At 42.4% G+C, this 12,777-nt stretch overlaps 1 protein-coding gene across 1 annotated transcript; it reads right to left on the reverse strand.

Moving 5' to 3' along the window:
* Positions 1 to 9,406: 9,406 nt before the first annotated feature.
* Positions 9,407 to 12,518, reverse strand: LOC124678908 (protein RKD5-like). Its single transcript, XM_047214766.1, has 5 exons — positions 12,292 to 12,518; positions 11,907 to 12,183; positions 11,615 to 11,814; positions 9,976 to 10,199; positions 9,407 to 9,852 (listed from the first exon to the last, which is right to left on the reverse strand). The coding sequence occupies exons 1-5, from the start codon at positions 12,359 to 12,361 to the stop codon at positions 9,601 to 9,603; spliced, it is 1,023 nt and encodes a 340-aa protein (XP_047070722.1). The 5' UTR covers positions 12,362 to 12,518; the 3' UTR covers positions 9,407 to 9,600.
* Positions 12,519 to 12,777: the final 259 nt, after the last annotated feature.

A 12,777-nucleotide genomic window follows, 5' to 3' on the forward strand; every position in this document is an offset into this window, starting at 1 on the left:
GGATGGTGGCGCTGTCGTCTTCTTTCGGGGGATTTTGTTTTGCGCTTTAGGATCGGCGTGTCAGTGCTAATTGGCGCGCCCCGTGGCACCCACCATACGAGTTTTGATACCGCGAATACAGTCGAGCCGAGGTGGCTTTGTGGTTTAGCTCGGATAGGCTCGTCAAAACTTGCCAAGCCTAGCTGAACTATACGGTGAAACTTTAAGAATGGTAGGCTCGGCTCGGTCAGCTCACCGAGCCGGCCATGTATATCCCCCGATTTGCTATCGATCCCCTCCTGTACTACCTCTACTTGTCACTAGGGTTAGTGTCGGCCACTGTCGCTAACTCGCTACCCTCCACCACCCAAGACAGGCTCGAGCTATCGCTCCAAACAACGAATTATTTCTATCAGAGGACACTCTCGCATTGTAGCCACATTCCATAGTTAAGAAACTCTTCTATTGAGCATGCCTGAAAAAATACGTAGAGGGATATGTCATTGATTGTGTTATTTGCAAGAGGGAAATAGCTCAATATTCAAACTACATGGGCCACCTATCATCATTATCACTCATAGGGATATAATCTTCACCAAACATATGTGCCACGACATCTTCAAGGCAATGGTTGTGAAATTGAAGCTTAGTACTGCTCATGCCTGAAAAAATACGTAGAGGGATATGTCATTGATTGTGTTATTTGCAAGAGGGAAATAGCTCAATATTCAAACTACATGGGCCACCTATCATCATTATCACTCATAGGGACATAATCTTCACCAAACATATGTGCCACGACATCTTCAAGGCAATGGTTGTGAAATTGAAGCTTAGTACTGCACCTCCCCCCCCCCCCCCACCAAAAAAAAGTTATGGGGAAACAGAAAGAGCTAACCAAGCTTAGTACTGCACCACCCCCCACACCATTTTTCAAGTGGCAACCAATAATTCCACTTTTTGGTGTACAACACCGCATTCCACAATGTTATCAAAGTGACTCCCTTTTCGGGCTCTACATGGCTCTACACCTCTAATGATCAACGAAGTTTATGTCCCAGGTCATACAAATCTAGCTGAGGAGAACTCAAAGAAAATTGAATATTGGGGATATGGTTCACCTGAAGATGCAACCCCACAGAATGTATGCGTTTGGGATAAGGCAAGCAATCAAATTGACCACCAAATATTATGGGCATTTTAGAATAATTGAAAAGTTTGTCCATGTTGCTTTACAAACTGTTAATGCCTACTTGTGTACGAATTCATCTTGTTTTTTCATGTAAGCCAACTTAAGAAACATCAAGGCTCACATGCTCTTCTTTGCAAGACCGTTCCACTTTTGTAAGAATATTAACAAATCAAAATTGAACCTCTCATTGTCCTAGAGACAATATCACTTCGTAGAAATGGAGTTTTTGTCACAAAGTGGCTAATTGAGTGTAATCCAGCAATGGAGGACAAGTCCTATGAAGACACAAACTTCATCAAGACAGTCTTCCCAACATTCTTTGCTAACACAATCAAGAATTGGTTCCAAGAAAGGTACACTTGAGGACAAGTGAATCTTAAGAAGGGAGGAATGCCAACTCATGCGTTTTTAGCACTCATATTCACTTTCGTCAAACAACATCTAGAAATGGCCAAGCGTTGTCTAAGCGCAACCCGAGATTTGGGCTGATTCGCTCAATCTTAAAGCTCAAAAGTTCTGGATGACCAATCAAAATCAACGTGGATGTAGTGGTACTATATAAGCTCTCTAACTAGGAGAGGCTCGGGCTAGCAAATGGAATATGCTAAAAAAAAAACACCCTAACTTGTCTTCTATTTTTTTCTAGGGTTCATAATTGCTAGAGGAATCCCCAAAATTGATTGTTTGTGTCTCCACATCGGAAGCTTATCGTCTGATCCTCACTCAGGATTGAACACGTGTGCTAACTCTATAGAGAAAAAATTTGTCGAGAAGTCCACACAGACCACATCCATGGCGTGTGTGGTGGCAGCTCTACTAGGCACCAAGATCTTAACTATGCACATGAGTTCTATATCTTCCTCACTTCTAGATTTTTAGGACTTGTCGTCCAGTGTGGAAGCAGAACCAACAAGTTAGCTGAAATAAAAGGATGGTTATCACCGCCATTCATGGCCATTTCAATTTCATGACATAATTGTTCTTTGGGCATATGGCAAGTTAAACTTTATACTCATATCTTAAAAGAATATGTAGGCTGGTCAATTAAAAATCAGGTGCAAACTTATCTTGAAAGCACCTCTACAATATGTGTAGATAAAATTGGCTAATAACTAGTATAATTTAGATACTTGTTAGACAATGATATGGATATATTTATGCTTTTTTTTTGGCATGAAGCCTTCAAACCGTTTTGCAAACTTACCAAGCCAGCTTGTCAAGCTTAGACGAAAGGTTTCGAATTAACTTAGTGGATCTTCGAGCCAAGCCGAGCGTGAGCCAAGCCTTTTCAAGCTTGAGCCGAGCTGATACGCCACTCCGTGTTGTTTGGCCGAATAAAGCGCATGGCCGGATCGAATAGAAATAGAAATAGCCTGCGCGTTTACTTCCGGGAGGTCAAACGGGGTGCTCGCCTGATCGTCTGAATGCTTGATCACGGCGAGTCGTCGCTCGCTCCCCTTTAGCCGTCAGGGACCCGTACGTCCGTCTCCTCGATGTGCTTCCGGGCAAGTTGCAGGGGAAGGGGGAGGAAGCGGGAGAGCGATCTCGGAGAGGGTGACGGTTTTGGTTCACAGTGGAAGCATCTCGCCTGCCGCGATATTAATTGTGTTGGCGAATGGCGATTACGGCCGCGGCTCGCGAGCGCTGCAATTGGACTGGACACGTTGTCGTGTTAGAGATCCAGAGACAGGCAGAGCATTCTACGCTGCGTGAACGTGTGCAGATCAGCTCGGAAATAGATGGCGTACGTGCGCCGTGCGTTTGTTCCAATATGTTCGGCAACATGTGCCAGGCAAGACAAGCAAGCAGGCCAAACTGTTAATTAGGTGCTACTCTCCCAAAATATGTTAGCACATATAATTTTCTGTCAAGTTAAAAAAAACGTTAATCAAATATATGTGAAAAATATGAACATCTCCTCCCTCAGTCTCACGAAGGTTGTGTTTAGATGCGTCCAAATTTTAGCAAATCTCAGACGACCTTCGTGAGATGAAGGAAGTATTTATCAATTATATATTGCAAGAGTCACTATGGCATATATTTTCATGGTGTATGTAACCCTCCGTTCCCGAAAAGATGTCTCGGATTAGTACTAGATATTGTAAACATTGATATGTTTGTCTTTATAAATGGTCAAATTTTATAAAGTTTGATTTTGACCAAAAGTTATACGCAACACATATAGGAAAGGAGGGGGTATATACTATTCGCTTCATTCACTATTACAAGATGTTTCAGATATTTTCTTTTGAACTAGATACGTACCAAAATAAGAGAACCTAGCATATCTATATACCTAAAACTCGCAAAATACGAAAAAATGACCTAAAATATTTTATGATAGTGAATAAATGAAAGTACTCCCTCTACCCTACGAAACATGTCTTAACTTTGCCAAATTTGAGATGTATATGAACACTAAATATATAGTAGCTAGATTAATCTAATTTTAGACAAAGTTAAGAAAAGTTCTATAGGATGGAGAGAATTCATTCAAACCAAAACAGGCCATATATATGCTGAAGAAATGGCGTGATGCTACGATCTTCTCTGCCGCAAGCTCCATTGCGACCTGCACATGTTTTTTGGCAGCTCTACCCATGCTTGGCCGCCGGCGCCGGGCCTAACCTGACACGGTAACAAATCCGTTTGAAGATCTGAAACAGCTAGTTAATCATCGACCAAATCGATGACTACCGACGGACATGGATTACGGAAGCCTACCTCCACTAATTAACGATCCGAGTATCACGTACTAGTACGTCAAGGTCGCCCTCACTCTTCTTTCGGCTAAACTCGGCGACCCGGCTCTTGACACTCAGCCTCGAGCTCATTGGATTTCCGGCAGCTAAAGTTCAGGGCTTTGACAAAAGCAAGTGAAAAGAGCAGTAAAGCACCGTTTTATATCTGCGGATATGGGATTGCCGTCTTCTAGTCGATCTGCGCCCAGATTATTATATTTGCTAGTACAAGCGTTGACCGTGCTGATGGACTTTGTTACGTGTCGTGTTCGCATGTGTTTGACAACTGAACTTGGAAGTTCCCAGGCATGGCATGCCCGTTAATTTAGAGTGCCCATCGTATCTTGTCGCGCGTGAATCGTGATTGCCTTTTCTCTACGCGGTTCGTTTTTTTTTTTTTTTTGAACAATCTACGCGGTTCGTTAGCAACTTCAATTTGCATCAGAACTCAGTATATACTACATATGTCCACAAAAATATCTTAGATTTATTAAAATTTAGATGTATATATATTTTTTATAGTGTATATATGGATTTAAGTTTAGACAAATTTAAAACATCCTTTCGTGAACCGAGGAATTTTTATTTTTGCATCAAAACTCAGTTCACATTTTTATTGTTACATGGTTTGTCTGTTCCGACTTGCGATACACATGGAGTACTTCTTTGTCCCGATGCCTTAGTATTTATTGACTGCCAAAACATTTTATATTTGAAAAGGAAGGCAAACGTTTTTCACCTGGTTTTTGTTAATTAATTGAGCAATTATTTTCTTCTTATTAGGATAGCTTTTGTTCCTTTTTAAGGGTATGTCTACATAAATTTATTAAGTCTCAATTATCTTCTTCTTCTTATGCCCATTTTCTCATAACTTTCTAAAGCATACAAGTGAAGTTACTACCACTTGAGGAAAGGGATCATTTAGAAGCGTGTTCAGGCTAGTATTTGCTAATCCTTTCCATTTTTTGACAACACCGAACATTTCACATTTCTTCTACCCCCTTCATTTTTATTTAGTTCGTGTTTAGGTTTAATCAAAACCAAACTTTATAAAGTTTAATCGAAAGTATAGAAAGATATATTAACATCCATAATACCAAATACATATAATATGAAGATATGCTCTATGAAGATTCTAATGCAATAGATTTAATTTCTCAAATATTAATATTTTTCGTAAATATTTGATCAAAGTCTACAAAGTTTAAATTTGGTCAAACCCAAAACATGAAGTAATTATGAACGGAGGGATTACTCCCTTCGACCTATGATAGTTGTCGTTGAAATGAGTAACTGGATACACTAAAATGTGTTTAGATATATTTAACTGAGACGCTATGTATTATGGATAGGACGAAATAACTTTTTTGTACCACTTTTTCCAAGCCAAATTGCCTGGTCATGGACGAGCTCGGGGACCCCGGGCGTGCCCCCACTAATTGACGGTAAGAAATCACGTACATCAAGGTCACCGTCATTCTTCTTTGAGTTAACTCAGGGACCCAGGTCTGAACACTTAGCCTCAAGTTCATTGGATTTCAGCAAATAAAGTTCAAGGCTTTGACAAAGCAAAAGCCAAAAGAGCACCGTTTCAGAACTTTATACTATTTGTCAATGGTTTCGTAGTAGTCTGGTAAAAACCTCGACATCTGATGAGATTTGCCATCTCTACTCGATCTGTGCCTAGATTATTATTATTAATTTATTGGCATAAGCATTGACCGTGCTGATGGACTTGTTGCGTGTTGCGTTCAGATCAATGTGACAGCTGAGCTTCGAAATTCCGAGGCATGTCATGTCCCTTTAATTTAACTTTGTCTGGAGATCGTATCCCCTATGGCGCGTGAGCTATCTCTACGCGGTACGATTGACATTAAGCGACTCCCTCCTGCACTAAATACTTGTCCCAGATTTAGCTAAAATGTAAACTGAAAATATCTAAAATGATTGAACCTGACATAATTGTAGAAGCTATATTGTGTTTAGTATGGAGGATTCTGCTCCTTCTTCTTCTTTCATGTTATCCATATGGTTGTACATTGAATTCAGCTATATGGTATTTTCTTTCCTAGGAGGATCAGAGGTAATGCATGGTTTGAAAGGATAATTTTTTCCATTTCTTGTGTGCATAAATGGCAGCATTTTTGGAAAATTAACGAGGGATAATTGGAGCATGCAGTTCCCAATCACCATGCGTACATGCACACTCCGCTACGCCATTCCACACTTCGGTGGTACTTTCTCTGTTTCATAATTTATGTTAGAAGTCATTTGGAAGCTAGGCTTTCCTTTCATTTGTAGCATTTTGAAAATGAATACATGTATTCATTTTATTTACATTGTAATTTCAGAAATGGACACTTGTTTGGTTGCTACAGGAATTGCAAATGACAGCAGAATTCAATATTGAATTTATAAATGGCTTCCATAGAGAGACGCGAATGACAGGTCTCAGCTCGGAATCGTGTTTACCCATGGCATCATTTTGCTGGATTTCCTAAATGAAATGACAGGTAAATTCTGTGGCAACCAAACAACCCACCAATGAAATTCCAAAATAAATTTCAGGATTCCAGGCCCAAATGATGGATATCAAACGACTTCTTATGATTTTAGTTTAAATTTGAATTTAAATCACGTAAGAGGTCGTTTGGTATCCATCATTTGGGTCTGGAATTCTGAAATTCATTTTGAAATTCCATAGGTGGGCTGTTTGGTTGCCACATAATTGGGCCGTCATTTCATTTAGGAAATCCATCAAAATGATTTCATGGGTAAACACGATTCTAAGCTAAGACCTGTCATTTACGTTTCTCTATGGAAGCCATTTATAAATTCAATATTGAATTCTGCTATCATTTGCAATTCATGTGGCAACCAAACAAGTGTCCATTTCTGAAATTACAATGTAAATGAAATGAATACATGTATTCATTTTAAAATACTACAAACAAAATAAAAGCCTGGCTTCCAAACAACTTCTAAGATTTATTAGATTGAGGGAGTAGTACCCAACAAATTAACCCAAATATCTACGAGGAACATCGGTACTCCTTTGTACCACCTAAAATCACATTGGAGCAAGTTGGACTCCAAGACTATTTAGGGCATGTACATTAGTTTAGCACTAATCCATGTCATATATAGACGATACTATAGACAATGTGTACAACAGTCTGTCTGTAAGTTTCCTATTTTTAGCCATAACCATATGTGAGTATAAGTTACAGACACCCTCCATACAATAGCAAAATCGTAGTCTGTAAGCTGTCTGTAAGAATGCTACAGACTGTCTGCTCTCTCTCCTCATTCTCTTACCTCCACATCATCAAAATCACATATAACCACCACTTACAGACAGCTTAGTCAGCACCATTGTACATGCCCTTAGGGCATGTACAACAGTTTAGACAAATGCTGTCTGTAGTATCCTGCCATGTCAGGTATAGACTACACTATAGACACCTCATACAGCAAACTGTCTGTTTAGTTGTCTGTTGAAGGCCTATAATCACGCCAGGTAAACCCACGTCCAGTGGTGAGCAACGACTGGAATAGAAAGGAAAAAGGGTGAGCAGCAGACACCCCCACGTACAATGGTAGAAAGGCTGTCGTTAAGCCACGATTTTAGTGGGATTAGACGGTCGGTAATTGTACAGACGGGTTGCCCTTCTCTCTCTATTCTCTCCCTTCCACCTAGATTAAAATCCGACGTGTTCTACATTACAGACGGCTGACTGTACATCATTGTACATGCCCTTAGGTGGTTAGGACCTCCCACTCCTACGTGAGACATGCATGCTTTGCACGGTAAGTTAAAGATACAATACAGCGAACGTGACGCACGCCCATGCGTCCTCCTGGCTGACCCGTGCAGAGGTCGCGCCCTGCCAATAGTGTGAGCCACTGATCTGGGCATTAACGCGCCAGCTGGTCCAGTCCAGGGGACGCGGACGCGTGAGAGAATCGAAAACTCTTCGGGCTGTGCATCTGTGGCCTGTGCGTTAAACAAACAAAAATACTCTTGGGAGGCTTTGGGTATGTCGAGTAGTATTCAAGAAACAGTGGAGGAGGACCGATCTGGTAGTGTCATCCTGGAAATGCTACTTCGATCCAAGCAACCAGATACTAATTAAATTGGAGGACTACAGAGGAAAGAAGTGATCGCCACAGCAGCCTGGTTCATCTGGTGGCGTCGCATAGAACTAAAATACAAAGGAACAGCGCCATCTCCTAGCAGAATGGCGCTATCCATAAAGGCAATGGTGGCAAACTGTAACCGAGCAAGAACAAATAAGAATGGGATGATTAAAAAGGCTAGACTAAACCCCCGAGAGGTAAAGTTAAATTGAACACTGATGCGGCAGTGGATCTGGCAACGAGGAGGGCCTCAACGGGGTGTATTATCAGAGACTCTCAAGGTCAGAGAATAGAGCGAAATTGAAGGGTTCATTGACGTTACTACTGTAGAGGCTCAAGCGGTAAGGGATGGGCTACGACTCGCTGAACGCATTGGCTGTAACAACCTGATTGTTGAGACAGATTGTCAAGAGGTGGTCAATGCTTATAATTTCCCTATGGAGAATAGGATTGTTGGCGTGGCTTTCTTGGATGAGTGCAGGACTATGATGGTTGGCTTCAATGAAGCATCTATATATCATTGCTCAAGGGAAGAGAATAGAGCGGCACATCAATTAGCTAGGTCGACAGATGACTCAAATTGTAATTTTTGGCTTGAGAGCCCGCCTTTTTTCTTGTATCCACAACTGGTGGATGATGTAACCATACTTTGATTGGTGACAGCAAGTTCTTGACGCACTCTTTTCCTTCCAGGGTACCGAAGGGGACTGGAAGGTTTTTAATGGGGCGACTTGCTTGTCTATAATGTTCAAAAAAAAAAACTCTTGCAGCAGATCAGATTAAACAAACAAAAAACTGGTGCAGCAAGTCTTAGAGAGTTTTTTTTTTAGAGAACCATGCACTTTATTGATCAAATCATCATAGAGAGTTGTGTCTTCCAGCAATGAGGCAATCGATGTCCCGCACAAGCTGCACAAGCTTCAGTTGAGTATTAACATGACGTCAGATTGCTGACGATATAGCCAACCATTGCTTGCACCTTTTCACGACTATTACACCAGTATTTTGCGAAAGAAGCACATGGGCCATGGCACATGTTTCAGCAGGTTGGGCAGACTTTTCTCTCGGTCTCAATCCAACGCCAATAATAGCAAATATTAATTCTTTTTTAGGTAATATAAGAGCATAGCTCCCAATTTCATTTCTGAAATTGTGGCACAGGCAGCCGTCAGCTACACAAAGATGTATTGACCCCAGCCATACCCGGCCAGTGATCAGACAGAACCAGAAAAGAGAAGGTCCCTGAACACAACAGGGGAGAGGAACTGGCAGCAAAATGGTGAATCTTCAGACTGCACATAAGCGCCAGCACCACCATTAGAACACAACACGGTTTGCGAAGAGGACATAAGCATATTTCAAGACACTGGTACTTTGGTAGTACAACATGGCTCAGTTCATCTTATGTTGACACCAGGAGAAGTTAACCGGACAGCTTTGGCCATCTTCGATATATATTTTACCACTCCTATTAAGCAATCAGCGTCCCGCTGTTCAAGGAATTCTCTACAAGTTAAGTCACACATGACATGACATGACAGATTGACGTCAAGCCTGGGAAAGAAAGATCTCATTCGTCACGACACTCTTGGCTCTGTATCTCCTCTTGAAAACGTCCTCCCTGAACAGTTTGGTCTCAGCCATCAGGTCCAGGGCAGGCTTCTGCTGGATGGTCTCCTTCTCCGTCTCCAGCAACCTCTTCCGCTTAGCGAGAGCTCGGATCGCGTCTTGCTTCTCTTCCTCCTTTTTCTTCTGCTTCTCCTGCTGCACTTCATCTCTCTCTGTGTCGTCAATCACATACTGTAAAGGTGACAAAGGATATGTTGTGTCAACAGTTCAGCACTACATCATCACATTGTTGTAGCCTATAGCCAATAAGGCCCGACAATGATGATGCACAGAAGAGGGCGCTGTCAAATTTACCTCAAGATCACTGATCAGCGAATCAAGGGACTTGATTTTCCGGTGAGGCCAACGGGGTATCCCGTATTGCCGGCATTTCCTCTTCAGTATGCTGACTCCGATCTTCAGAGTCCTGGATGCTTCTCTGATTGGAAGATGGAAGTACTGTGCTATGTCAACAAGAGTAATGCTAGCTATGTGCTTGCGGTTGGCTCTCCGCTGCCTCTTAGCTGGTGCTGGAAGTCCTGCGTTCGTCATAAGGAGATTGGAGGTCAGCATACTGAAGCGGAAATGAAAAACAAGAAGGAAACGCAGCAGGCATGAAACTTCAGAGGGTAGAATTGTTGCAACGTGATTGAAATTATTCACTCTTAAAGTTGCTAGCAGGTAAAGTATGCAACGGAGAAAAGACAGGCAAGAAGTTCATGAAGAGCAACAGTAAGTCATTCCATCGTGTCCTTTTTAACTGCAGTTATTCAAATTCCATGAGTCAATATAATAATAGATCAAATGTGCTTCCAAATTCTGCATGACATCGACAATTTCCAAGAACAAACATTCTCACAAACAAAAGACTTCATGTTTCTATAAACACAAATATCTCTCTCTTTTTGACTTTCTATTCAGTGACAGAAAAGGATATTTGGAATGAGTTGAAAGGAAGGTATCTGCGGTTTGAAACTTCTGCAAACATGAAGGTAGGGTTTCAAAGTGATGCAAAATATAACTGCATAATCTACTGTGTTATAATATCCCTCTGTAGTCTCTTCTACATTTTATTTTCCTAAAAATAATGACGAAAAGGCTCCAAATCAGTTGTATGATTGTATCCAATTTACATAGACTCAGTTTCTCTCAATGTAAATTAGTGCCCTGCATATGTATATGATAACATAGGTAAGTTAGTTTTAAAAATACCATATACAAGATCTTTTTGAATGTATATATGTCCTCAATAAAAACCTCCTAGATAACTGCATCTTATTGGGTTATGATATCCCACTAGTCTTTTTTCACGCTATATTTTTCAAAAACAAATGATGAAAATGCTTCAAATCAGCTGCGTGAAGTCTGGACTACATGTTCCCTTTTATGTAACCTTATTTTCTTTTGAGGCAAATTAGTGCCCTGAATATGTATATGACAAATTGATAAATGAGTAAAATTTGTTTCAGAAATATGTTAAAAAACATACATATACAAAATATCATGGATTTACTAAGCTAAGCAAGAACCATCTTATCAAATTTGCCTGTTCTGAACAACTGTTATGCTGATGTTCTATCAATCTGTTTTTATTTTCTTTTTTCACTTTTTCTCAGCACATGGTCTACCCACAGGCTACTGATACTAATCAACTTAGGAGATACCCCATTCATTTATTTTTTAGGAAAAGGAGCTAGGTAGCTAGCCAATTGCCATGTTAAGAGTATAGGATATTAGGATGCACTGGTCTTAAACAATAGATATATTCCTGACTTCCCAGTACCAGCCTAACTAGTTCTGCCTGACACTATGTAAAGAGCTACTACTTCTCTATTTTCCTTAGCCCACATCTTAGAACCCTGGTTGAACATCCAACCTCACACAAACAATAAGGCTAAACCCCCTCACATTTTAAATATAGATGTCCAAATCAGAATTGAAGAGACGTGATCACCTTCACCAGATTGGGGATCCTCATCAGAATCAGACCCTGAGTCATCAACCTCATCAGAAGTTTTCTCCTTTGCATCCGAACTGGTCAGTTTCTCCTCAGAATCACACTGAACGAGGTCCGGGACCTTTTCAAAATTCTGAAACTGAAACAGCTTCTGCAGGTCGTTGTACAGGGAAGCCGCACACACCAACCCCGGATTCCTGATAGGATAGGACGAAAACAAAACCGAAGTTTTCAGTGTTGATCGGCCAACGAGTTCTTGCGGGCAGAAACTGCTTGCGTGAATGTGTACCTGAAGGGGGAGAGCACCGGCGGCGGCGTGGGCGGCGGCTTGACGTCGGCGACGGAATCGAAGGCCAGGATGCAGCGCCAGGCGCCCACCATCTGCCCCTCGCGGTACGCCGGCCGGCCGCGCCACTGCGCCGGGAGTATCCGCGGCGCGGCGGCGGGGACCGGGACTTCGCGGCACCAGGTCGGGGAGAAGACGAACTCCCTCTCCACCCACCTCTCCCACCCGCCGCTCCCTCCCTTCCCGACGACCCTGTACCCGTGCACGCTCCGCACGGCACCTGCGTAGGCACAAGCAAGAACAAGAAACCGTGCGTCACACACACACACACACACGTCCGTCGTGAGCCGTGGGGAGAAGAAGGGGGAAATCGGGCAAGAGGCGCGACCGTGGTGGACCGTGCTGGCGAAGACGGCGAGCGCGGAGAGGGTGGAGAAGGCGGCGGCGGCGGCGTCCATCTGTGGGGAGGAGAGACGGGATTGATTAGGTGAAAGGGGAGAGGAGGGATCCGGCGGCGCGCACCGTCGAAAGAAATGAAGCGGGCGGCGACAAAGGGGAAGGTTGTGGCGCCCGCGTGATGCTACGGTTCAAACAAATTTTACTGCCTGGATCGAGTTTTGGAAGCTTGCATCGCAGCGCCTGCTGGAGACGAAAGAGTTTTCTCTCTGCGAGGTGCACGGCCACAGCTCATAGAAGCCTTCCATTTCTGGGGCTGCGGTGACGTGGATTCCGGCTGCAATCGTCGGCTAGCAGCTAGGCCAGAGATATAACAAATTTTGTTTTGCTCTATTTGAGTGCAGAAACAACAAGGTTCCCACGTTGATCATCCCAGAATCGGTTCACAAGGAACAAGATGTCGGTGTAAGGAAAGACT

The sequence above is a fragment of the Lolium rigidum genome, chromosome 7 (assembly GCF_022539505.1).
Source record: "Lolium rigidum isolate FL_2022 chromosome 7, APGP_CSIRO_Lrig_0.1, whole genome shotgun sequence".
NCBI lineage: Eukaryota > Viridiplantae > Streptophyta > Magnoliopsida > Poales > Poaceae > Lolium > Lolium rigidum.

Bases quoted from the DNA above. Each gene is read 5' to 3' on its own strand.
- LOC124678908 (XM_047214766.1), bottom strand. From the start codon at position 12,361: ATGGACGCCGCCGCCGCCGCCTTCTCCACCCTCTCCGCGCTCGCCGTC. The intron at 12,184-12,291 runs GTCGCGCCTCTT...GTGCCTACGCAG, and splicing joins CGCCAGCACGGTCCACCACG to GTGCCGTGCGGAGCGTGCAC. The intron at 9,853-9,975 runs GTAAATTTGACA...TCACCTTTACAG, and splicing joins CGCTGATCAGTGATCTTGAG to TATGTGATTGACGACACAGA.